Below are 26,740 nucleotides of genomic sequence, written 5' to 3'. Positions count from 1 at the left end.
CTTGTTAAAGAAATAAAAAAAAAAGCCGAGAACACAGCTGCACTTTTTTACTCCTGTGCTTTTGACCAACCTGGTTAGTCTTTACAGGAACAGTGCGGTGTACTGCCTGATCAGTCCTGACACATCCAGAATTGTGCCGCTCCTCCTCGCGCTCACTGCAGTCGACTTCACAGTGAGTCACCGCGGCGTGAAAATGCCACTTTATGAAAATGCCACTTCACTCACCATGAAAAGAGGAGTGGAAAAACTGTAGTTTTCTCTTTTTTTTGTCTCAGATTTATCTCAAACAAATTGGTCTGCTCCTAAACGAAACCATTTCCTGCAGAGCGTAAAATGTACTCTGGGAAAAGCAAACTAAGACGCTGAATAAATACCTGTTGTTCTTTGGTCTCCGTCAGTGACAGAGTGAAAAATACAGACATTAACTAAAAGAAATGTTTTGCATTGTTAGTCACATCTTCAACTTAAGCTTAGAAAAACTTAAATTTACTCAGCTTATATCATCACTTTGGATGGTTTTCTATCCGGTTTTGTCCTCATGAAAGTTCAAGTACAAGAATCGATTAAAGAAAACCAAACTTATCTTCAGAACACAAACCTCTCCTTCCCCACTGTTCCTTTTCAGGCCACGAATCCCTAACTTCATCACATACCACAAACTAGCATCCACTTTGATCCCACACCAATGTCAGCAGCAGAAAGACACCTCACCTCCAAATCAAATCCTCACCTCAGAGATTCTCTAACGATCTCCACACCTACGCGTTTCCTCTGTAACCCGCTCCAAAAGCTCAGCGCTAATACCCCCCTAATTCCCCTCTTCCTGTGAGCTTAATACCAGACTCAGATAGTGTGTTTACAGTTTGATTTCACTTGGGTTTAATTATCTACACAACACACAGGAGCTGTGCTTCAACATGCAGAGAGTCAGTCCAGTCTCAGTCCAGCTCTGCAGATCAAGAAATACTGTTTGTATTAGGATTTGTTGTCCCGTTTAAACTTGTGTAAACAGTATTCTGCACATAACAAGTCATAGAGAGCGATTACAGATTCTTTTAAACTTACCGTTCATAATTATAAGTGGACAATGTTTTTTTTACCTCAACAGAAGAGAGTACCATCCTTTATATTACCTGTTTTGGTTAGATCATTCATTTTTATTCATTGTGGTTTGTTGTTCAAACACCTCCCCCATTTCTACTTAGTGATCGATAAATTCAAGATGATGTCAATGAAAATTATGTATTTCTTCAGAACAAAAACTACTAGCACCAGACTGGTGGGTATGGTGGCACAACTCTGTTATTCCACAATACTGATGGAAATAGTGTCATAAATTACAAAAATGTTCATTAAGCCATGTGGGCTTTTTTCCACTTTAAAGTAATAATCTCGAAGATCTTCATTTAAATAAATGTTAGGTCACTATCTATCGCCGAATGAGGTCACACAATGGTGACTGAGCCTATGGCCCACTGATGAAAGCCTTTGCATCGGCTGTATTACAGACTGGGTGTCTGTGGCGACTTTGGGGGAAAAAATCACAAGTGGCGCCCAGTCAGTGACGCGTTTTCCATCACCCAGCAGTGGTTGGTCTGCCAGAGAGGGTAGGCGGAGCTAAGCGGCTGCTTTTCCGGTCTCTGCAAGTGTTGTGAGTAAACAGTAATCTACTATGGCTGAACAAACAAAGAAAAGATCGATGACTACAGATACAACTTCAACAAGAAGTGAAAATCCAAAGAAAAAGAAACAAATTCGATGCTCAGATGAAGCAAACAGTTTATAAAGGAAAGCGACCGTCAGCGAGGAAAACAAGAGTTACAACCGGGGCCAACCGTGGACGTCACACATGCAGCACTGTCTGGATATCTGGGAAGTGTGCTAGATTACCTTTTATCGTCATAGGTATCTTTGAGATAATAACTGAAATGTAGGTCATGTGTTTCTCCATGTTTTTTTACTATGACTTTGGATAATGAGCTTTAATTGGGAGTTGATGTTTTTTTCCAATGAGGAATTCCATAATGGCATTTTAAGCAGAACAGATATATAGCTCATATTTTTATGACTTTATTGTATAATTGTAAAGTCATCAGGATAAAAAATGTTGTACCTATTGTACCTCTGGACTCTCTGCTTACAGTTTGAATGACACTTGACTCTGACGATTGATTTCTGACTATTTTCAGCTCTTAGGAAGCTGAAGAACAATTTTTCTGTCAGACGCTTAAATTTATTGTTAGCATCACCACATTAGAGGAAGACACATTATTGTCTCTAATTACCATCATGAATTAACCTGAGAGCTTAAAATCAAAGTTTGAATGACATGAGGCAGCTTGTATGAAAAACTTATTTCTGTTTTAAGCTTGAGGCAGGAAGTAGAACCACTTCCTGTCATACGTAGTGTTACAAATAAAGTTCTTACCCCGTACACCAGCTCCCCGACCATCCCGTTCCAGATCTTTGTCTCTGGGTCCCTGGCGCCATACTTCCCGTCGGGAACGATGGAGATTTTGTACTTGATGCCGATGTGTTTGGCGATCTCGGAGGCCAGGTCCACGCAGTATCCCTCGTACTGGTCGTTGCCCTCGTACATCTCCCAGTTCTTCTTTAGCATCACATAGGGACCCTCCTACAAAGGGGACCATAACGAGTGAACCAAACCGTCAGACAGACAGACACACGGACATGAGGGCTCGCACAGCAACAGACAACAGAATGACAAACAGGAACTGCAGCTCAGTTATACCAACCAGGACTGAGGTTAAAGGCCCTCTGTGGAGTTTTCCACCACTAGGGGTGCTGTGGAGCAATGTTTACAAGAGCGGGCCCCTTTTTATGTAAAGCACGAGCATGCAGGTGATGCATTATACATTTTAGCTGATGGTTCAATGGTATTTTATTGATCAACATACTTGAAAACAGAAATGCAGACAAAGATTTTATGCTAGCAAGCAAGGAAGTAAACAATGTAGGTTTTGTCTGTTTTAAGGGCATTTTGGTGAGAAATATTTTAGACAGGGAATCCTCAGTTTAAGTTCAGTCAGTTTCTAAATATATTTTCTTTGAAAGTGAACAAGGAAAATATTTGTTTTGTCCTAACATAATAAAAAAAAGTGACATTTTAAAGCTGCACCATGCAAGTAAGACAATAATTAAACATATTAAAAATAAATCAGATTGGAAAATACTGGACTGATATTATGCAGGTGTTTACCCTAAATTACTGTTATAAAATATAATGATCATGTGGACTGTAGGGGTGCAACGATTAGTTGACATTGTCAACAAAAAAACGATGACAAAATTAGTTGCCAAAGAATTTAATTGTCTGTGTTGCTGAGGGGTGAGCCATCTTGCATCATTACTACCTCTGCTGAGAGTTGTGCATGCAAAAACAGCAACCAAGCAACAGCTAAACAACACATAGCAAAATGGCAGCGGGCGATGCAACACCATCGCGTCCTAAAACTTCTAAAGTCTGGGAGAATTTCACCTTCAACGCTGCGAAGAAAAGAAGAAAAAGAAAATCACCTGCATGATCTGTAAAGCGGACCTTTTTTTTCACGGGAGCCAGCGGTAATGTGCGAGCATTTGAAGAGAAGTCACGTCGGACTTGTGTACTTTATTTGATTTATTTTTTATATCAGTACTTTGTCTGTCGTTGGTTTTAAACGGACAAAAACTTGATTTTTCATCTATTCATCTTTTGTATCAGTAGGAGCCAAAACAGCAGCGAAATGTATTAAAAGACAAATTATTGAATGAAGAACTCATATTTATTGCCTTTGTTAGTTCGCACATGCTTAAAGAAACTCCAACTAAATTTTAAAGCTGATAGCGGAATAAAAGCCAATTGTGCGATTCATTATGTGATTAGTCGATTCACCGTTTCAATGATCAGTGACTAGTAGACGATCAAAAAGGCATGAGTTGAAGCTAAGAAACAAAAAGAGACAATGCTATTGTTGCAAATTGTCTTCAAAATTAAACATCGCATATGTTTTCCAAAATGCTAAATGATAATAAAATGTGCTCATTGTTTCAATCGCCCATAAGCTATTAGTCTCTTACTAATATGTAAATATGCACCTTTGGAGTGAGAGGTTGTTTATCTCTATAAGTGTTTACGCTTACCAAGATCATTTTAAACACACTTGTCATGTTTTATACTTTCTATCTAAGCTGCCAAAGTGCTCTAAATAGTCTTTTGTCTCAGATTATCTGCAGGAAATGAAAAAAAAAGTATTTAACTTCTGGGACCCTGGATCGAATGATTCTTGCCACCAAGAAACCTTTAAATATTCATCTATTCTCCACTACAACCTGAGCGTATTAAAAGGAAAGAAATGCGTAGTGCAGCTTTAAACGTAATGACTTTAGACCTGTGTGAGTTCCTTTTTTAGTCTATAACAAAAAGATACGCATGTATAATCATAATGACAGCCTCCTGCTGCCTACACACAGCTCAGACTGGAGTTTAGGCAGGAAGCTGAATAAATCTTCAAAGAGTTGATGTGGATGAATGATAGAGAGACTTGAAGAGAGGAGAGGGAGGAAAGTATGACTAAGCAGAAAGGGAGGCAGACATAAAGCTGAAGGCAAGTGAGAAATGAGCAGCAGTCAGACTGAATGACTTAATACCTAAAACAAGCGTGACCTGACTCCAACACTTAAAGTAATCAGCGGTGGCTACATCCGTCTACACTGTGACCAGCGGCGGGTTATAGATCATTAGATCCGCTGTGAGAGAAAAAAGTGATCTACATGTAAACCTCGTCTGGTTTCCGTGCTCATGTTTCCAAACAAATTACGTTTGTCATGGAAGGCGGCCTTTTGCATATTGAGAACAGGAGCAATTTATTCCTGAGACGTGTTTGCATGACATTGCCCCGGGCAAGAGCAAGGTAACCAAAGACTCAATGGTGAGGGGAGAATGCAAATGCCGTGCTGAGCCTGCGGCAAAACTAAACGTTAATGTACAACATAATGGTAGCAGAATTTAAACACTTTCACTCCAAAATAAGAGATTCGCACTTCAAAATGTATGTTTACAGCTGCTCGTGCAGAAATTGTGCCATTAAGTTTTTGAAAACTCTGATCATTTTAATTATACAACAGTTACTTCCAACTAGGTAATCTGATTGGATGAGAGGCATTCCATGAGTGCTGATATAGAGAATAACGTCACTGGGACCTTTCACTCTGTGTATCACTCCGCCTCAGCCAGGTGTTCTGAATACTGTCAATTAACATCACAGCAGATCGTGTACGTCTACAATGATCAAGCTGGTACTTCTGAATCACACAGCAGACTGGTTGTACGATAAATTAAAACATACATATAAATGCACAACAAAAGTCAATTTTCAGTTAAATTGTGGAACTAGTTGAGTTTGTTGAGCAAAAAATAATCTGTTGTTGTTTATTACTGAATGCTACTATTTGCTGCTTTCATAACTGTTGTATAAAAGGGTATACACATCCCATTCCTTCTCATGTGATATTGCAAGTAATACAATCCTGTAATGCCTTAAAGCAGAGCCACATGACTGGTTTAAACTTCCATACTGACCTTTCTAAACAGTCACACAGCAGACTGCACGTTTAATATTCATTGTATTTAGCTTAAAGCCTCAGAAACCAACCAGCAAACATCCCTTACTAGAGTACCACCTGGTCGTCTGTTTTCTGTGTATGAGAGGTTGTTGTAATTGGAATAAATGTTAGATTGATTTAGTTGCACAATAAAAATGCATGCTGATGCCCTCCCTGTTCATGTGTAGGAACTAAGAGAAATAGCTTAAAAACATAGACGGTACACATTTTCACTGATTGTTTTTGTATTACAAAAAAAGAATGAGGCTAAAAATTATACACATTATGGCCTTAAATAGACCGTGATGGACCGGGATGCTAGCATTGCATTATAAAGGCTACACCTTTGCTTTGTAAAAATCCCATTACACAATTTAATGTTTTTACAATTAAGACCACAAGGCAGAATCACAAAACATGTAAGCTGGTTAAGCTGTTTGTCAAGCTAGCCAACTTGTATGTCCACTCAAATGGTATTTTGTAAGCAATCACGTTAGTTAGCAGGCTTCCTGTTTTGATGGGCTTCACTGGATGTATTTTTTTGTGGTTTGTGTTATATATTCACTTTTTTGGTGGTTGCTTCTTCCTTGTTACAATTAGCAGACTCAATACGACACAAATCCACAGGCTTTTACTAGTATCATGGAACATGTAAGCAGGTGAAGTGATTTGGCAAGCTAGCTAACTTCCATATCCACTCAGATGGTATTTTGCAAGCAATCACAGAAGTTAGCAAGCAAGCTGAGGTTAGCAAGATTGCCGCAACTTAGCTAGACTTCATGAATCTTGCATGCTTTGGTAATGTTAGCATATTAAGTACTTAGCTAGCCAATGTACTAGCCAGATAAGCCACCTAGCGTCTGGATGAATCTGGTTATTTATTAGCATTAGCTTTTGAGGAGTGAATTTCTTCTCCTCCCTCTGATTTCCTGCTGCACGATAAGTACCATGTTTTTCAATTCTTTGATGTTAGAGGTATATGATTCCTCGAGTTTTGTTGTTTAAAGAACATTTGAAAGTAGTCAATTGGTAGCTAGCAGAGCTGCAAGCTAGCACTGTGACTCAGCATTTTCAGTTATGTGGACTTACATATTTGTGGCCTTACATTGTGCCTTATTGTTTGTGTTCGTTATTTACTAATTAAGAACAATTTGTGCTTTGTTGCAGTTATACAAGTGTGAAATTCGTTAATAAATAAGAAAAGTTACGCCTTGCGCTTATTGGAGGACTGTTAGCTAACTGTCTTGCTTTCAATATCAGTAGCTCTTAGCAAGGACAGTATATCAAGACAGTATTTTCTGCACTAGCTAATAAGCATTTCATCTGCCTTAGCAATCTGTTTACGTTAGCTAAGAAAACCATACAAATATGGTATATTTAATATATATAAATTGTGTTTTATATGCAGTTTTGTATTGGTTGATTCTCCTTTGTTAGCATTAGCAGATACATGAGACATAAGTCCACAGGCTTAACTAGCAACAGAGAGAGACAGGGAAGGCAACATTTTTTAAGTAAATTAACAACCCTTCACACATTGGCAACACAAGGCGATTACTTCATCTTAATTGTTGCACATAATATCTTTAATGAATCTCACCATATTAATAATGAAAACTTAATTTACAAGTTGATCTTCGCAGATGTTTTGGATGATATATAAGAGCCCTAATACAGCTTTAATCCATGTGATTTATGATAGCAGGGTGCATGACAGTGCTGGCAGCCAGAGGAGCGGAGGGAGCGGCGGAGATAAAGGATGCAGTCAGTGTTTCTGGCATGAGAAGAGAGCAAAGCTTCAGAGGTCTTCACAGAAAAGCCCGGCATGGCTGACAAGCTGGTCAATAATCCCAGCCACACTGCTTCAATCACTGCCCAACGAGACTAATTAACATGCCATTAAAAGCACACACACACACACACACACACACTGCAGGGCCCACTCAATGTCAGAGACACATTCGTACGAACACAAAAACACACACTGCAGAATTGTTACACTGCACTGCCTAAAATCTGCCTGTTTGGTTGTGAGTTTGTGTATTATGTAATATAAACAATCTGTTGCACATTCTGTTTGAACATGGGCAGTAATAAGCAGCATAATGATGCTCCATATTGTACAAGAACTTGACCACAAAAACATTTTATGAAGCCAACACACAGTAATGCTTCTCAGTAAGTGACTCATTTCTTGCTCTCAGTCATCAGCAGCCACTTGAGGCACTAATTACATTTTTATTTGATTCAATTTGGTTGCATGACATTGAAAATGGGGCAGCACATTTTAAGCACAAATTAAAAATAATAGTTGCAAATGTCCAATGTCCTTTTTTCACATGGAGTGCACTCGACCAGCTGCTGCTGTGGGGCATCATGGCCTTGTTAAGGGTTTTAGATCACTGTGGTGCTTCACTGGATGGATATTTTGTCATAGCTGAGCCTTACAATTGTGTAACCTGTACACCTGACACTGTAGGACTCACTGTTTGCCAATTGCAGCAACAAAATAAACACAAGTATAACTGGAAATTAAAGGCAGCGCATGTACAATGGGCTAAAGACAAACAACAATTTTATATACTGGGACTGCATCGTATTGAAAAGCGCTGGGAAGTGTCTGTGACCGTGTGCTGGTCTATGGCTGTTGTCAGATTAGCTCTTTTTCTTGTTTGTATGCAATCCGGTGTCTTTGAAGAGTAATAACCAAATATTAAAGTCTCAGCAGTGCCAGGCAGGGTCAGTTGGGTCCTGTCTAAATCGATTGAGAAGTCGATACCACAGAGACCTAAAAAGTGCCTCCTTCAGCATTTTGTTTTACTGAAAGAGACACATGAGTCAGCTGTTCATTTTTTGGTATAGGTAGATTTGTTTTAAACCAGTTTTTAATAGCCAAAATAAGCATCAAAACTGGCCTTTTATGCCTTTATATATAGAGAGGACAGTGGATAGTGTTGGAAACAAGGGAAGAGGGAATGGGGGATGACACACGGCAAAGGGCTCGGGGTGGGAGATGAACCCAGGGCAGCTGCATCGAGGACTATGGCCTCTGTACGTGTGCTGCCGATTGAACCGCTGAGCCAAACCTAAATGCATGTTGTTAACCAAGTTAGCACAAGCATTAGCTAATGAATTAGCGTTTATCCCATTTTTTGGCCCATCCAGTCGAGACAGATGTCTCAGTTCTGCTCGAGGTTTCTGCCTGTTAAAGGAAGTTGTTCCCAAATGTTACTAAGTGCTACTCATGGTGGATTCATCTGTGAATAATATAACAAAGAGTACGGTCCAGACCTGCTCTTTTTGTAAAGTGAATTTTCAACACGGTAGTCCACAAACCAATGAGTGACGCTACTGTGGTTGTGTCCACTTCATATACAGAGTCTATTAGGACACAGCATAAAACTGCGACGTGGTTTGAGTCTCTAGACGCCAGTTTGGGCATCCACATAGATTGTCTTGGCCCTGGCTGTGCCCTGGATTCTCTGTCAGCGCTTAACCTTTCATGTCATGTTCACATAAAGGTTAAAGAAAATTGCTAACAATATCATCACTGCTTCTTCTTTTGCTCTTCTACAAAACTGCATAAAATCTCTCTAAGTTAAGAGAGGGGTATGTTTTGTTTACTTTCTACAATGGAAAAGAGCTACATTGTGCCTTTAAATCTACAGTCAGATGACATAACTGAAACGCATATATCTCTGCTGTGCGTACAGTAGCTTGCTAACTAGTTTGCAAGCTAACTCCTCAACATATTGAACATCTCCTTTACAACAGCTGCTTAGACGTTCCTTAGACACTGAGGCAGCTGTGATGAAATACAATGCTGAGACACTTCATTAAGTTTCTGCTAAACAAACATTACTTTCACGAACATTAAAAGCGAGTGAAAGGCAGCCGTCATAATGTAACTGTAATATCATCATGCATAAAAGCGTGATGGATATGAACTGGGATGATTATGAGCGCATTAGTCTTTCTAAGCTGTGTTAAAGCTTCCAGGAAGCCCTCAGAGTGTGTAACGGTGGAGCAGGTAGTCAGAGAAAGTGACAGATTTAGAGCATTCAGTTAGACATAATGTATCATCACATTCTGGTGCGGCTTCACTTTGTAGTTCAGGGTCCTTAAATCTTTGCGACATAATTATAAATTCAAATCGGGATGGGATTGAAGCTGTGATTGGCCACACAAACACAGCGGGCATGACGATGTATGGATCTAACACACAAACAGGTGTAGTGGGAGCTTGTTTATGCTAACAGACACTGTGCTGTGAGGAGCCATTTTAGCCTCAACGGGTGTCCGTCCATGAGCTGCGTCCTTAAAGAGAGACAGTGTCTTTCTGCCTCCATTTGCATTTCATTTTCCTCTCGAGGGGCTCCATTACGGCTCTGAGTGGCTCCGTTTCTTGTTCAGTTTTCTGTCCATTAACATAGTTGCAGAGTCTCTCCGCTCGCCCCGAGTCTTTAGGGCTTCATTTTGGCTCGGGCTGCTGTGTCCATCACTCTCCCATTAAGGGGGCTTTCATATCCTGCTTGCGTCCAACTGGGGCTCAGTTTCTTAAAATGGGGTTCCTCATCAGGGGCTGAAAAGAGGGAGGATTGTGCTGAGCTGTGACTCTCCATTCCCACCCTCCTTCCCTCCTCCTCCTCATCCTCCTTTTAGCTGCCATATCTTGCTGCTTTACTCTACGCAGCCATTTCAGAGTCACTGCTACAGCCAGAGATTCACATGCCATGCAAAGGCCATTCATTCAATCATGTGTGAATTGATTCAGTTGCTCTTATTTTGTGCATTTGGAACAAAAACCTCAGTACGGGCAGCTGGTAATGGAGCTGTCTGACTGCGTTTTGAGATCTTTATGGTGCAATAAAAGACACTCTAAGTGACGGCAGCTGATTCTGGAGTTGTCTGATGGTTTATTGAAGTTTCTATTGGAGTAATAAAATGAAATCCCCTTTCTCAAATGTCTCTTTGACTGTTTATGCTGCAGTGTTGTAACAAAGTATGTCTGATCCCTGACCTCTTGTATCACATATAGTAAGGGTGTTCAAGCGTGGGTACAGCTCTGAATCTGAGCCTTGCAGCATGGCACTGCACATCCTTGTTATCAGTCAGTTGTGGTTAGTTCACTACAGATTCTTGCATGTGTGAGATGTTTTAGGAGTTATCTGTGGCCTCTTAAGTGGACGTTGAAGTAGGCCGGATATTAGTCGATAATTGATTTCAAGTGTCTGCAGAAAATCTTGAGGCTGGCAATAAAACCATAGACTTAAGATGTTAAACATAGCTCAATAAAGTCACACAAAGTACTGTAGATTCTGCACACATAGTAGCTGTGTCGCAATCCAGGGGCTGCAGCCTTCGAAGGATGGCGGTCTACGGAGGATGCGCCATCTAAGCCTACGTATACCGCTAAGGCCGAACTGGAATGAGATGGTCTGTTTGCTGTTCCCGTCCTTACCCTTGAGTCACCAAACGCTGCTCCTGTTGCCTAGCAACAGGTAGCTAGCGGGCTAACTAGCTAGCATAACTAACGTCATGTAACTTAACCTATTATTTCTAAGATCATTTGTTTCAAGGGCCCTTTCATTTTTTAAACATGTGTAACGCTAGAGTTGAAACCAAAATCTTACATTTAAAAGTGTATTCCTCAGTCGCCTAAGAGTCCGCCATCTTGTTTGAATTAGCGGCCAATGAATTTCAGGCAGCGAAGCATGCACCCAATGGCCCGGAAAAAGGACGCATTTGTCGGCTGCATCTGAAGGAGCCTTCGAATTGGGACAGCCTTCGACGCGCCGCTGTGACATAATCGGCCTTAATATACGGCCTTCGAAGGCTGCAGCCCCTAGATTGGGACACAGCTAGAATCTCTTCATTATGTCTGCATCAGTGATTAAATACAGCATCAAACCAGACACACTACCCAGGAATGCAAGTTCATCAAAAACAGCTGTTTCAGTGCAAATACATACAGTATTAGGGTACAGGACTGTAGTTATACTTGTAGAATACCTCAGAAACACTGAGGCACTGTACAAGGAAAAGGTGGTAATGGATAATAGTGAAGCTGACAAATGTGATTTAATGTGATTGCAGGTTATGATGTTGGAGGTAGGCTGTTTGTTGAGTGGCCACTGAACCTCCGGCTCCTGACTCTGCATATCCCTTAGGTATTATGTTGAATGTGTTCTGCAGCAGCACTACATAATAAAGTCTCCTGGCTTTGCAAATTGTTAACAATATGCCTGCATGCGTGTGTGTGTGTGTTGATGTGTGTGTTGGTGAGCACAAGCGGGTCTCTCACCATGATGGTGGTGACGACGACGGTGCGGTTCTCCATGCCGGACGTGTCGTTTGGAAGCAGAGGAGAGTCCTGGATCAGCACCAGTTTGTCTGCGTCGTTCCAGTATCCGATCTGCAGGGAGAGCAAAGTATGAGCTCGTGTATGTGTTCTGGCCTACATACTGTATACTTAAAGCTCCTGTGAGGAGCTTTCCTTTTGCAATGATTTTGGCAACCCCTGTGGACAAATTGGTACCTCTTATCTCTTTACTGATCTTGTCCTGTTCAGTAGTATTTTTTTTCTTTTAACATTCAAACGTATCACTCGCTGTGAATCTTTGCCAGGGAAAATGTAGAAAAAGGCTGATTTGGCAGCATAAAGTTAGCCGCCTCGTCTGACACCTACCCCCCTGCAGTGGTTACAGGCATTAAATATAAAGATATAATCAATTTTGTTGCTGATGGTCATGTTTGCTTCTGTAGGTCACATAGAGGCATCAGTGTTCATTTCAGTCCGTATCATAACCAGCTCAATACTCCTCACAGGAGCTTTAATCATTCGTGAAATGGTGAATGTTTGTGATTGTAAACAGTAAAGCCACTGAGCATTGATACAGTTATAGAGGACATAGGTTAAAAAAAGGGACATTAAAGTACAATAATCATAACACAGGTATAAACCATAATTCAACAATTTGTTCTGATAAAGCGTCACATTTTTAAGACTTAATATTTCATGTAGAACCAGGCTTACTGAGTAACACTGCAGTTTGTATGAAGGCCATAATAAACAGGAGGGTTAGAGTCATCTGTCGCAGGGGGTTCATTTCAGTGTGGGTGTTTTTTTAAGCTTTTATGAGAAATAAGTTGTCAATTTTGAAATGAAGTTTTATGAGAAAACGTGTTGACAAACAATCTTTATATTTTTATTATAATTTATTACCCAAATAAAATAAAGTTGTGTGTTTTAGTATCAAAATAAATGAAAACTATTTTTTAAATGGTATTTCATTGTTTGACAAAAATTATCAACTAATTTAAGGTTCTTTAAGGTTCAAAATGTTTTTTGAATATTTGAAAATAAATTCAGTTCTTATCAATTTATTGAATAAAATTCATTATGCCTATAAATCAGAGTACTGTGACATCATCTTATGGCTCAACTTAAAAGTGCAAGTAAAGTCCCGCACTCTGTCTAACTTGCAAAAATACATTTATCCGCTGGCAACATTTCCGCACGAGACCTTCATCAGGCAAACTAATCCATATATTTTTGCAAGAGTTAACTTGATGGATTTGTTCCTCTCTAACACACCTGTCCTTTGAAACAGATGTGTGAAGTTCTTCTCTACTATGACTAAACTTAAAGACAATAAGTGGTAACATTCAAGGTTCTTTACTTGTTACATGCAGACAGATAGAAAGTAACCCTGCAGTAAAATGAAGTTACTGTGCATGGATATCAAAGGGATAGTGAATTATAGCAACTGAAACGCCCTAATGCACGATTATTTCAAGACGGATGTTCTGCTGCTTCTTTTTGTCGGAGGTATATCATGTTCGGTGACGTTTCTGTCGTCTTCTGCAGAGTCCTGCAGGGTCAAAGTGACACACATTTTATGTGCTTGAGAAATATCAGGAGGATGTACGTAGCACTGTTTGGCCTATATGTGATTTTTAAAAAGAGCCAATATCTGCAAATCAATATTGCGTTAATCTGATGTATTTATCTTATAATAAACAGGAGCTTCGACGGCAACAATGAGCAGCTATAAGTCAGAGAGAGGGCAGGCGAGCCAGCTGGCTGCTGGTCCACCGCTGCTGGTGGGAAGCCTGAGGGGAGCAGAGAGCTGTGATTGGCTGATACCTCCTGTGTGCTGGGGCATCAGGATGATTGAGGAACATGGAAAACGCTGGAGAGAGGCTGTGACACACACACACACACACACACACCATGACCTGACAGGACCCTCTCAGTGTGCAGGACGACAGGCCAAAGCAGCTTTTGATTGATGGGAACTCCTCTCTCTCTCTCTCTCCCCCTCCTCTCCTCCACCTTGATTGCTCTCTATTTCATTTCATCCATTTGATATCCCTCTCACATGTGCTCCCTCTCTCTCTCATTGAATTTTTTTTCTATAGACATCCATCCTCTCAAACCAGAAGCTGGAAATCGTGCAGAAGTTGAAGCTTTCTTACAACCTACTTTGGATGGTAAAATATGTCACACTACATGCTGTGTCGTCCCAGCGGATCCAGGTGTTATCAGCCTATAAAAGGGCCGTTATCAGTTGTCATCTGAAGCACACAGAAAGTAGGGCCCTGTGCTACCTCTTGTCAGCTGTAATATTACATGTTTCATGCTGTAAACTTTTGCACTCTTCCTCTTGCAGATTTAGTTGTTTATATTATGTTATCTTCGTTTATAGACAGCAGGAATATTGCCCTCTACCTGTTTTCTTATTTTTTTTGTTTTTATGCACCAAAACATCAAAACATATGCCTTGTATATTTTAATCTACTTCTTAATAAACTGGGTTCGGCAGAGGCCGTTGTCATCTATTAATAAATTAAAACAAACAATATTTACATTAAAATAGTATTACATACTTTCACAATATTTATCAGATGTTTTTTTAATACTCTCCATAATAAATAAGCTCAGGTATTGTCCGCCTGTTGCTGTAGAATTGTTGATGATCATGCACACTTTGGCCTGCAGGTAGGTGTGAAGCATTGTTATTGTAGTGACGGTCTGATAACATCTGAAGCAGATGGCTGTCCCCGCCCCCAGTGCTAAAATCTCTGGATATATACTGTACAGGAAATATTGTATAAGCTAAAAGTATTACTGAGTCAAATATGAATCTATAAACATGAAATGAAGCCGTGTTGTGTGATGTGATTACCCGTCTGGGTCCATTATTCTTCAGCTCAAACACGTCCATAGTGTAGTTGACCCTGCGGCCATAGTGGTCAAACTGGACATTACCTGTTAATCCCTGCAGCCGGACCTGCACACACAAAGACACACAAACAAATATCACATAAACATATGTATGTGTTTCTTATAGGTTAAAACAAAAATACCAACTTTACAATGTTGAAAGTTGTAATATTGCTTTGACAATATAAAATTCAAAGGTGGAAAAATCCCCCTAATTCTTTGTTAAATGTGTGATGTCGGATCCTGAAGCAGTAGCAGGTAATCACTTGTCTCTCACCTGTTTGAGAGTGCGCTCCATGTCGATGCCCTGATTCCACGGGGCGGCAGGGTTGGCGAGACAATCGCCTGCGTTCCCCCGTCTTGAGATGTCCACCTTCTGCCTACGTAGGTTCCTGAAGGCCTCGGCCATCACCATCACCCCGTCGTACGTCAGTGCTGAGGTGTACTGGGGGACCAGAAGAGGGGAGCAGAGATACAGATGTTATTGTATGGGAACACAGTTGGCTTAAAGAACAACTTAACATGACATAAAATCAATCCAGCGGGACTTATGGTTTCGACTCTGGCCTGTTGAACTGAAAAAAGGAAATAAAAACAGAGCATGGAGCGTGTGATTTCTAAACTACAGTCTTTGTTACTTGGAGTCCTCCCCACTGTTCTGTCTGTTTTGGACCAATTAAATGCAGATTTAACTGGACAGGCGAGATGTAATATTTGCAATATTTGCTGCTTGGATCTCCTCTAAAGCAATCTGCGTAAAACTGCCTCTGAGAGCACGCTGAGTTTCTGCAGGGCCGAGCAGTGCGTCGTAACGGCTGCAGCTTTACTCAGCTCATTATTTTCCAGAAATGGAAAAGGAAGAGAGGGAGGTATGGTAAGGCGTATTCCCCACTGTGTAAGCCTCCCAATTTCCCCTAATCTATCTTTGACCCGAAGACTCCGCATTGCCTCTGATTATTTGCGTCTGCAGACATCGCTCCCTCCGTCATGAGCCATACATATGCCTAAGACTCACCTCCAGCACTGCAAGAACTAATTGAGTGAAAGACGAAGAGGAAGCAAGATGGAGGGTGAGAGCGGGGAAGAAGAAAGGGAAAAGAGGAGTGTTTTGTCCAGCCGGGTAGCAGTCTGGCATTAATTATCCCAGATTGCAGGAGTTCATTAACTTCGCCTCCGGCCGACGGTGACTCCTATTCATTAGCCCACTGCTCACTGTGACATTACGGCTCTCTACGGAGGCTGCTGCACTCCATGCCACCGTTACTCTCTGACAAGCTGCCCAAAGTAACGTACACAAATAACAGAGGTGCAGAGTAAGAGGCAGGGCCATCTTTACTGCTTTAAGCTAAAGGCAGCCGGGGACATGAACGTGGGCAGTGGGAAATAGGGATGGTGTCAGATTAATTCTTTCGGTCATAAAAGACAAGCTAAGGAAAGAAGAGATCAACCTTCACTGATCCCATGTGGGGGGAATGTGGTTGCTGCAGCAGCACAGTGACAGAAATAATAAGTAGTATAGAAACTTTACAGTTTTTCTTGATTGCTTTGATGCAGCAGTCAACTCCACATTTTCAAAACAGTTAACACACAGGCCGAAACAGTGGCACTCATGGTCGAAATGACACATTTTGTTTGCAGAAGGCTCTTACCGTGCCAAAACATGTTGCCTTCAAACAACACAACTTGCAAACAACTGTATGAGCTCTTCCAATCAACCATTACACAGTGGACAACAAAATACAAAATACAGCACTCAGTGCGAATCAGTGCACCATTGCTTGTCATTGTAGCCTATTACTGTGCGTAGCTGTCATGCCAGTGCCATTTGTTGTCAAATTTGCCTTCTTGCAAAGAATTGGATCCAGAATCAGAAATGCTTTGATGCAAATTGTATTGATTCCATTGATTCTTTTTTTCAAACTGTGGCTGAAAACTGAAACACTGTAAATATTACACAAAATACATGTAAACCAAAATAAAATCTATTAGAGAATAAGACATTAAGAAAATAAAAATATAATCTATTACAGTAGAGTATAAGAAATAGCCACTATTGACACTCACTCTCATCTGCCTTAGACCTCTTCCATCCATGTTGGTAAAGAACACAGACGCTGCACCTTTGAAGGCCTGCAGACTGATTTCTAATTGAAGATTTGTGTGAAGGAGTGTCAAACAGGTGCTTCAGTGATTTCATACTGATGTAGGTAGTTTCTAATAGTTAGGAACAGATGGTTTCTGTTTGGTTACCATAGCTAAAACTATGGAGTTTGGACTGCTTGAATGACATCCATGTTAACTGTTCTGCAAAAGGGATGGGAAAATGTGTCAATCCAATGAGAAAGGGTTAACACATTTGCAAAAGGTGTCTTGTGCTCTGCTGAGACAGTGATTATGAAAACCGAGTGGATCCCAGTTTCTTTAAGCAGGTCAAAGCAATCAAGAAAAACAGTAATAAGGCAGACTAAACTTCTGATTCAACACATTAAACCTGTTTCAGATGCTAACGCCTTCCAACACACTCCATATGTAGAATAGTAAATGTTGTCAGTAGGATACAAAGTAGCCTAATAATAAGATACATTCTGCATTTTGTGCACGTTGCGTTCATGTTAGGGAATTTCTGCTTCTTAAATAAGTGAAATAAGGCTTGTAGATATTAGTTTAATATTTAATGTTAAGTTTATATAGAGAGCAGAGTTAGGGCCCGATCAGACAGAACGCGTTTTACAGGCTGTAAAACGCGAGGTGCACCGCACTGCCTTTTTTGTTGAAGCCTACAGTTAAAAAAAGAGCAGCTCGCTGCGCATTTTCTAGAGAGATTCTAGAGTTATGAAGCATTTGAAAATAATCCAAGAAATGGCATCTCAGTAAGTAACTACTATAGGCACAGACCAGACAGACCATTTGTTTAGGGCTCCACTATAAAGCTTATAGACTTCAACTACAGGAATCTCTCATTAGTTCTCTACCTGCAGAATCCACTAACTTTTAAACACAAGGCACTCGATTTGTCCCAGCAAAGTGAGTAAACATGCCAGAAGAAGACCTAACTCACCAGCAGTGTTAATATATTAGAAGAAGACGGGCTGACTGTGACTCAGGCTGTGGACAAACTTAATGGCGAGCAGAGTCATTTAGTCTGAGTGGATTTCCAGGAGAGAGAGCAATTTATCAAGAAATGGAGTGGGGATAAACACATACACACACACACACACACACACACAGATAACCCAAACAGACACACACACACACACACATAATATCATGTGATATCACCCCGTGGTGTAAACTTTTAATTTGAGCCACCCAAATCCATCAGACACACATCCTCCACACACACTCTCTCTCTTCCTGACTCGCACTGTTTCCACTCCACTGCATCTGGTTTTTAAAATAGAAATCTTTGTTGGACACAGATTTGCTCGGAGGCAGGAGGAGGTTTGCTGACCACCATGGCGTGATGCCTTCTTGCCCCAGTGCCATTTGCAATCTGTGTGCCTGAAAAGAATGTAAAGTGGGTCAGTCTGTCACATCGCGGGAAGAGGACAGCGCTGGACGAAGCGGTGCAGATTTCTGCTGCTGATGAGGTTGCCTGTTTGTGTGCATGCTCACGAATGTGTTTATCGTAGGTTGCATCAAGTTACTTTTTCATGCATCTCTGTCTCGCTGTGCTCTGCTGCTGTCCTCCGCACACCTGGCAGGCATTCTGCTATATATTCATACGCTTCTCGTCTTATCTGGCAATGTCCTGACTCATATTATCTTTCTCTGTTGTATTTGGAATTATTTTGCAGCTGCAACAACCAAGTTACCCCAGGGGAATCAGCAAAGGACTGTGGTTTGCAAGTTTTAGCCTCTTGACTAAAAAAAGCATGACATTTATGTGACTTTTTGGGAGAGTTGAAGTCGAGACCAACTAAACCAAGTCGAGTCAGGACCTAGACCAAGGAAGAACAATAGTTTGAGGGATCGAAAATGTGTTAAGACCAAGACTTTGAGGAATAGAGTCAGAACCCAGATCAAGGCAGGGCGAGCTAGAGTCTAGATCAAGACCTTAAAGGTTTGAGAACATGTCATGACCAAGATCAAGGCAGAAAGGCACTGAGTCCAGACTTAGAGGGATTGAGATTGTGTCAGAACAAGATCAAGGAAGGGCAAGATTAAGTTGAGGCCAAGACTTAGAGGGATTTAGACCAAGTCAATACGTAGATCAAGGCAGGGCAACACAGAGTCAAGACCAAGACTTTAAACAATAGAGACCAAGTCAAGACCAAGACCAATCCTTTGAGGTTCAGAGTAAGTCAAACCCAAGATCAAGCAATGGTTAGACCGAGGCCAGTACCGGAGCAGTGCAAGTCCCTCACGTTGGTCCAGAAGATTCCCCTAAAACACCAACAGAAATCAATCTAAGATTCTTCTTCTTTTATCTCTACCATTTTCATATAAAATGGCCAGTGAGTCAAGTTACTGGTTGCATTAGAAGCAGGACATTTTGCAACCAATCATGTTGGCGTAAATCAGACAATGCAAAAGTGATTAAGTGATCTCCCGGGAACTGCGTCTTGACCAGTCTTTGAATGTGAAATCTCAAGTCCTCTTTGTCTGAGACCAAGACAGAAACAAGACGAAATAATTCTAGACTGAGACTGTCAAAACAGTCTTGAGACTACGACCAATTTAAGTACAACACCACTGTCTGCACAAGCCATCAGTTTTAGATGCACATGATTCTGGATTTGAAAGCTTACCAAAGTCTCTGAACCCACCAACAATTAGGTTTTCAGAAGGGTACCTGCTGAAAGCTACAGAATCAAATCCTGATAACACAAACATTACATAACATTGTGGATCTGACCATTACTCACCTTGGGCGGGGCGTCCGAGCCCGGGTACTCCCTCTGATCCAGCTTGTTCCAGCGCTGCATCAGCTTGATGACCATGGGGTTGCTGAAGTCAACCAGCTGGAAGCCTGTGACATTAGCTCCACCATGCATGAAGCGCTCCAGGTTAATGTCCTTAAAACCCTTCGGGGGAAACAAGAGAAAGAGCGGTCATGGACTGAGTCAGATGATGGAAACAAAGAAACAAGTAGATGACAGTAACAATGAAACACAAACAAATAAACTGATCCAGCACCATCATATCATGCTTCTCGAAGGCTGTCAGAGGGAGCTGAACGTTACAGCAATCTGTGTCGACCTCCTGACATCGTCATAGTTACGAATTCAAGATCCTGTAACCCAACTATTTTACTGAGCAGGTCTTACAGGACAGGAGCTTAAATTCCTAAGTCCACCATAATACAATACCGACATGCCATGATGCAGACTGGAAGAGTTCCAGTGGCCCTTAAGAAATCCCTTTGTAGAGTGATTCTAATGGAGGTGAAGGACAAAATCCACAATCCTCATTTAGTGTGAAACGCACTGAGCTAGAGATAACATGAGGCCCCTGCAATCTGAGTTAGTCAAACAAAGTAAATATCTTCTGAAAGAAGTCTTTTTGTGCAATTTCTTGTTATTTTTGGGGTCAAGTATCTGTGTTTTCAAAATGTTCATCCAGATGCTGAAGCATCTGCTCCGAGCCTGCCCTTTAAAGATACTGACATACAAGCCTGAGCAGTGGAGCAAGTACAGCAGATGCATCCCTATTATACAATGAGGGAAAGAAAAGTTATGTTTTTGTTAACCCATTTTTTGTCTCTTGAAAAATAATCTCATGATGTCGTCCCCATGATTAGGTGATTTTATTTCGTTACTTTTACTATTAAAGTTACCTAGCAAGAGATAAAAACATTTTGGGAGCACCCTGAGTTTGTTCAGCCAAACCCATCGAATTAACTGGTAAGGAGATTGAACCTGATTGGTGCACTGACTCAAGCCAACTTCAAATTAGTCAATAACAGGACTGTACTGTCGGTAATATGTGGGAGGCAATGTCAGATACCTTTGCCAGCCCACCTAATGATCGCACACTGATCTGTCAGGGTTCGGATGTAGAGATAGGACGTTCCAGAAGAAGCAGAATCAAAGAGGCGGCCTTTTAAGTGTAATGATGCTTTAAAAATGTTGCATTAGCCCTGTTGATTGAAATATTTGGGAAACAATGGAAGATTAATGAAAATCAACCGGATTTCCCCAACTTTCTTCCAGAGTAACAGTGTTTTCTCAACTTTTTCTGGATTTAATACTTAGAATTGGAAAGTTACGCAATTCCTGTCCTGATCCAAACAATATGATCTTGATGCATTCTTGGTTTTCATGTCATGCTCAATCTAAGTGATTTAAAATAATGTAGGTGGCTGTTTTTTTAATAGTTCCAGTGTAGAAATGCAGAAAACTTCCCTAAAAATTATTTTTTCTAAGTTTCTAAATTTGTTCCAACCAACCAGGCACCCATAGACAACAGGATTGAGTCTTCACATCAATGTTTGAACAAATGGAGTGATACTCAACGAAGCAAGAGGAAGCTTTATATGACCAATCAGGAAAGAGGTGGGTTAGGATGATGAAAAGAAACAAAGAAAGCATCAGAAGTCATTTCCTCTCACCAGGTTGGCCATGATGTAATGGTAGCCTTTGACATGTTTCCCGACGCTGACAATCTGTGAGGAGGGGGAGCAGAACTCAGCGTTAATCTGACTGGATTACGGCATAGCATACGCTAATTACAGTAAATGAAGCATGTGACAGGCAAGTGTGTGCATCGACACAGGAGGACCATCAGGTTTAATCCACAGGAGATCAGACGTCCAAACAAATAAACAGGCAGTCATGTCAGAATTCACAGAGAGAGTAAACACTTCACGCTTTCAGAGGCACGACAATGCTTCTCGACACACACATGCGCGGTACAGCCACAAAGCTGCATCCTGGTGATAAAAACTGGGTTTGAAAGCTGACATCTGCTGGGAAATCCCGATGGACGTCCGGTTAATAAGGGCCTGAATTAAGCTGAAAGAAAAATGCTTTGATTGCCTCACAAAAGCTTGGATTGGAATCAGCGCTGTCACAACCCGAACCCGTTTCATTCCCATTGCAATAAACATTCTGAACTCTCAACGCTGAGGATTAAGCATGGCCCTTATGCATGAAATGTGTTTGTCTGTATGTATATCTATGTTATATGTTTAATGTTTAATGTTGGAACCTGTACCAAGCTGTACTGGAAACAAATTCCACCAGCCTGGCTGTGTGGTCATTAAAGAATCAATCAATCAATCAATCAATCAGGTGGTGGAATGATTAAAATATAAAAACTAGGGCTGTCAACGCACTGTTAACGCATTAATAACGTGTTAACGCACATTCCCTTTAATGCCACTATTTATTTTAATGTGCGATTAACGCATGCGCATTCTATTATTTTGACCCTCCGCCCGCCCCGTAGTTTGAGAAATCAGGAAGCGTTGCAGCCGCAATGTTGTGGATAGCAAGCAGAAACAAAGCTCTGTGAGCAGAAAAGGATAAAGAAAAGGGTCTTTTAAATGGCACGTTCAGCCTCAAAGTCCTGCTATATGGTTCTCTGGACAAGACAAAAGTTATTTCTTTTTACTGTCGATGTGAACGGAGTTACCACCGGCAGTGTTTATGCTACATACATTTTGAATTGTGAGAGAAAATATTAAACTTTTGTGACATAATTATACAGACTGCTGATGAAGACAGTCAACAAAGCAGACAGAGAGACAGACAGAAAGAGGGGGCGGGGCCAGCAGCTGTGCAGAGAGCTATGCAGATGTGTTGGGGGACTGAAGCAAAGCAAAGTGATCAGATTAAAGTAGTTTGTGTATTAAAACGTGAATTAAGGTGAAGACGAGAGTACAATTAAACTGTGGAAGGAAGAAATCAGCATCTAGAAAGAGGGCAATCCAGATTGAGTGAGTCTACATGTGATGTGCTTCTCACAGAAATCATTAATATATGCGATGATTGCCATGTTCTGCGTTGAGCATATGTTTTGAGCGTGCAGTACCTTTGAGGATATTCTGTAGAATATTCTGGACAGTATTTGTCATTGTTTTGAAATGTTGCAGTAATAATAAACATGCATTTGCATAAAGGAAGCATTTTTGTCCATTACCATGTTGATAAGAATATTAAAAACTTAAAGAAAATATATCTTTAAGTTACATTTACAACAAGTAAAAAAGGTGCCATTAATTTGAAATTAATCACGACTTATTAATCGCGATTAATTTTAATCGATTGGCAGCCCCAATAAAAACACCTCCATTAAATCAATCTGAATCACAGCATGGAGCTGCAGGAGAGGTTAGCACCCAAACAAGAGTACTGGGAGGCTGGAAATAAATCAGTTTAAGGGGTCAGTTATTTTCAAAGGTACTGTTTTGCCAATTAAAAGTATTTTCCAACCAAAACTACCCCAGTGAGATCTGTGGATCTGACTTCACTTTTGGTGCTTGGTTTAGAGTTGTTAGAGCCATTTTTACTGAATGTTAATTATATTTTTTACAATTTAATATATTTTCAAAGTGATAAAAATCCATCATATACTTTTTGATGTATTATTTAAATTACTCATTCAAGCATATATTTCTGGATTTATACATTTTTTGATGACAGTCAGCTGTAATAGGAGTAAGGGGGACGGGGGCGGGGTGGGACTGAGTCTCCGCTTTTCATCAGCAAAGGTGTCAAAACGGGGAATTGGAACAAGCTTTAAGGCAGCACAATCAGTGACTGCAGTGCTGCGATTTGGACCGTTTAATGTGTGAGTGAGTTAAAGGAGGGGGGCACAGAAGTCACAGAGCAGGCCCAGATGTCTTTACAACGAAACGGATTATTAAAAAATGAATGTTTTCAGCATATTTAAAAGAGAAAGAAAAATGAAGGCTGTCTGGTTTGACTAACATGAGCATCCCATGTGTAGTTTACTGACTTTATACTAGGGGTGGGAATCACTGGGTAACTCACAATGAGATACGATAAGATATGGCACGATACACTACAGGACAGTACGATACGGTGCGATACCATACGGTGCGATACGTGACGCTACGGTACGATGTGATGTGATACGGCACAATACAGTCTGGTACGACACCTTATGGTGCGGTGCAGTGCGATACAATACGATACGATACGATACGATGCGATACGATACGATACGATGCCATACGATACAATACGATACGATACGATATGATACAATACGGTACGATACAATGTGGCACGATACACTACATGACGGTACGATGCGATACGGTACGATACAGTATGGTACGATAGGTGACCCATGATAGCGATTATATCACGATACAGCAATTCAAGACAATCATATGATGATATCTTCTTTGGCCAATTAATTCACGTTCACGTTGCGCTTGTTCATGTCATAAGCGCCACCAGGAGTCATAAAGTAGTGACGTGGTGAGTCAAAAGCAGGGCGATATGTTTAGAGCGCCTTACATTTGTAAAGTAAAATATTGATTCTTGGCACCAATCGATAATTGTATTGCACAAGTCAGGACAACGATATATTGCCATATCAGTGTTTTGTCCCACCCCTACCTTATACTGTAATGGAGTGGCGCCTGCGAGCTAGTTCAGGCAGGGAACTCGAGCTGCACTGATTTCACACTTCACATGCATCTTTCTCCACAATCACCTGCATTTCCTCCCAATTCAGCGGTCTATTTTAGCTGCAAGATTTTCCGCTCTCTCCGTCTGCTCTGTCATTGCCACCGCTATCCTGCACCAGTAGTGCGCTCATACTTTCATCCCCCGCCACCACCCCAGCGTCCACCTGCAGGCTCCAGCTAGTGGGGTTAAGATATTATCTCATCACTCCTCGAATTTCAGCATGTAAAGTAAATCTGCGAGAAGTGATGAGGTCGGAGCCGAGACCCCAAACACGAGCTGTGTTCGGCTGCTGCTGCAATAAACATTTAGAACTATTACAAAGGTGAGATGATTGATTGAACTTAAATTCAGACATGGATAACATTGCTGGCATTGAAAAAATATAGCTGGTTAAGTGACACGTACGTTTCTGTTTCAGTCTGTTCTTGAGGACTCAAAACCGGGGATATGAAGTAACTAAAGAAAACACATTTTTACAACTTACCTGGTTATCACTGCTGCTATTACTCAGCTGTTTGTTCTTGTTTTTCATTACACCCTGGCTTAACTTTGAATGGATATTTTAATTGTACTTCATGCAGTTAAAGATATTTAGCACCTGGTTTGATAGAGCGATGAGCCACTGCAGGAGAACAGCCGTCAGTTGGAAAATAATGACATGAAGGGAGGCACGCATATTCTTTTAACACGTATTTGCTCTCACATGAGACAATTCCAACAGTGAATCACCTACTAAACTTCCTTAACGCATGCATCATTTATCATAAAGTAATACAGCTCATTTTATTATGTCCTACAGTGCACATGAACAGCATGTGAAGAAGATAAACTGTGCTTGGTTAATCCTTCTGTGCTCACTTGCTGTTTTAACTGTTGTGCTGGATGTTTAAAATATCCTCCATGCAGCTAATGTAGCAGGGAATTAAAAGTTCAATGGAAAGGAGTTCTTTTTCTGGTGATTGATGATCATTGTGATGGTAGCAGGATCTTTTTAAGTTTTCATTTTTTTAACCTCCTTGACCCTGTCCTGTGATGGAAACATCCTTTAATAGACTCATCTAATGAGAAAAGACTCCTTCAGAACTCAGCGTTTCATGTTTTATCAAGCAGATGTTTGTGCATTAGAGGTGATAATTAATTAACTCATTTATAACAGGGCTCTTTATAAGGTAGCACAAGACGTTATATTCAACCTTGTGCTGCTGCAGACTTTAAGGTAGTGTGATGACATTTAATTCAGACCTGTGAAAGGAGTTAAAGTCAACAGAAAAACGGCCCTAACTTTAAATTAAAAGTGACTTTGGCTCTCAATCTGACGTGAAAGAGTGTTGCACATCTGAAAAGGGCTTTTCAGCAGCTGTTATTGACTTTTATCTAACATTCACACCGCTGATTACCGTCATGTCACTGTGGATTGGGCTAACGGGGTCTTAAAAATTAAAATGTTGGTTAATAGTGGGTTCAGGGTTGCCAGGTCTGTGTGACAAAACCAGCCCAAAAACCAGCCCAATACTAGAACTCAAAATGTACCCCTGCCAAACAATATACACTGATTTTAAAGTCCAACAGCATTGCTATCATTGCCAAATGCACTATAAAATACACAGATTGATTAAACTCAGACGGTCATAGTTGGGGTGAGAGGAGGATGTTATCAAACCTGGCATCCATCATGGACAAGTCCTCTCACCCCCTGCACGAGACTGTGGGGGCCTTTAGCAGCTCCTTCAGCAACAGGCTGATACATCCGCCCCGCAAGATAGAGCGCTACCGCAGCCTATTATTCATGTAATTTGAATGCAAAATAGGTCTACCCAACCAGCGGACAAAAATTTTACCCGCAGCAGCACTTCAAAAGTAGCACAATTCCGTGGGACAACCTGGTGGACCTGGCAACCCTGGGTGGGTTGCATAAATGTAAGAGTTTATTAGACACCTGCAGTGATCGCACCGCGGCAGGAACGATGAGCGCGTGTCCCCGGCGCGGTGCGCATTTACGCACGACGCACAGCGCTGTAACTTTATTGACAATTTAAATCTAGATGCGCCGACAGCATCAGTCAGTATCGAATTATAATGAAATGAAATGTGTTTTCTACACATACAAAAGGTCCCACAGTCAGTCGAGGTCACAGGGAAATAGTTTGGAGTGAAACAGTGGTCCTCATAAATCCTGAGCTCCATCAGAGCGGGTCTTCAGAATGTTATTTAACATGTTAAAAGTTTATTCAGTTCTCTCGGGAGTTTCCTCTTTCCTGTCAGTTTATAACAGTTTAAATCAGTGTTTAGTTTTGCTGCTGAA

General features: G+C 40.9%; 1 protein-coding gene across 3 annotated transcripts in view; it reads right to left on the bottom strand.

The window, feature by feature from the left end:
• gria4b (glutamate receptor, ionotropic, AMPA 4b) overlaps positions 1 to 26,740 on the bottom strand; it is a 153,216-nt gene that overhangs the window by 33,089 nt on the left and 93,387 nt on the right. For 2 of the 3 annotated variants that reach the window (XM_069677762.1, XM_069677754.1), the window contains exons 5-10: positions 21,384 to 21,437; positions 19,699 to 19,857; positions 15,108 to 15,275; positions 14,793 to 14,897; positions 11,906 to 12,016; positions 2,429 to 2,635 (exon numbers count right to left, since the gene is read on the bottom strand). In XM_069677762.1, coding sequence (XP_069533863.1) covers positions 2,429 to 2,635; positions 11,906 to 12,016; positions 14,793 to 14,897; positions 15,108 to 15,275; positions 19,699 to 19,857; positions 21,384 to 21,437 — 804 coding nt within the window. Of the gene's footprint in view, positions 1 to 2,428; positions 2,636 to 10,150; positions 10,184 to 11,905; positions 12,017 to 14,792; positions 14,898 to 15,107; positions 15,276 to 19,698; positions 19,858 to 21,383; positions 21,438 to 26,740 lie in introns of those variants that run through there. The other variant, XM_069677770.1, reaches the window with a different exon arrangement.

This window comes from Semicossyphus pulcher, unplaced genomic scaffold, assembly GCF_022749685.1.
Source record: "Semicossyphus pulcher isolate SPU_LCO1_2020_fin unplaced genomic scaffold, fSemPul1.0.p SCAF_10, whole genome shotgun sequence".
Classification (NCBI taxonomy): Eukaryota; Metazoa; Chordata; class Actinopteri; order Labriformes; family Labridae; genus Semicossyphus; species Semicossyphus pulcher.
This window is presented reverse-complemented; position numbering and strand designations above follow the sequence as displayed.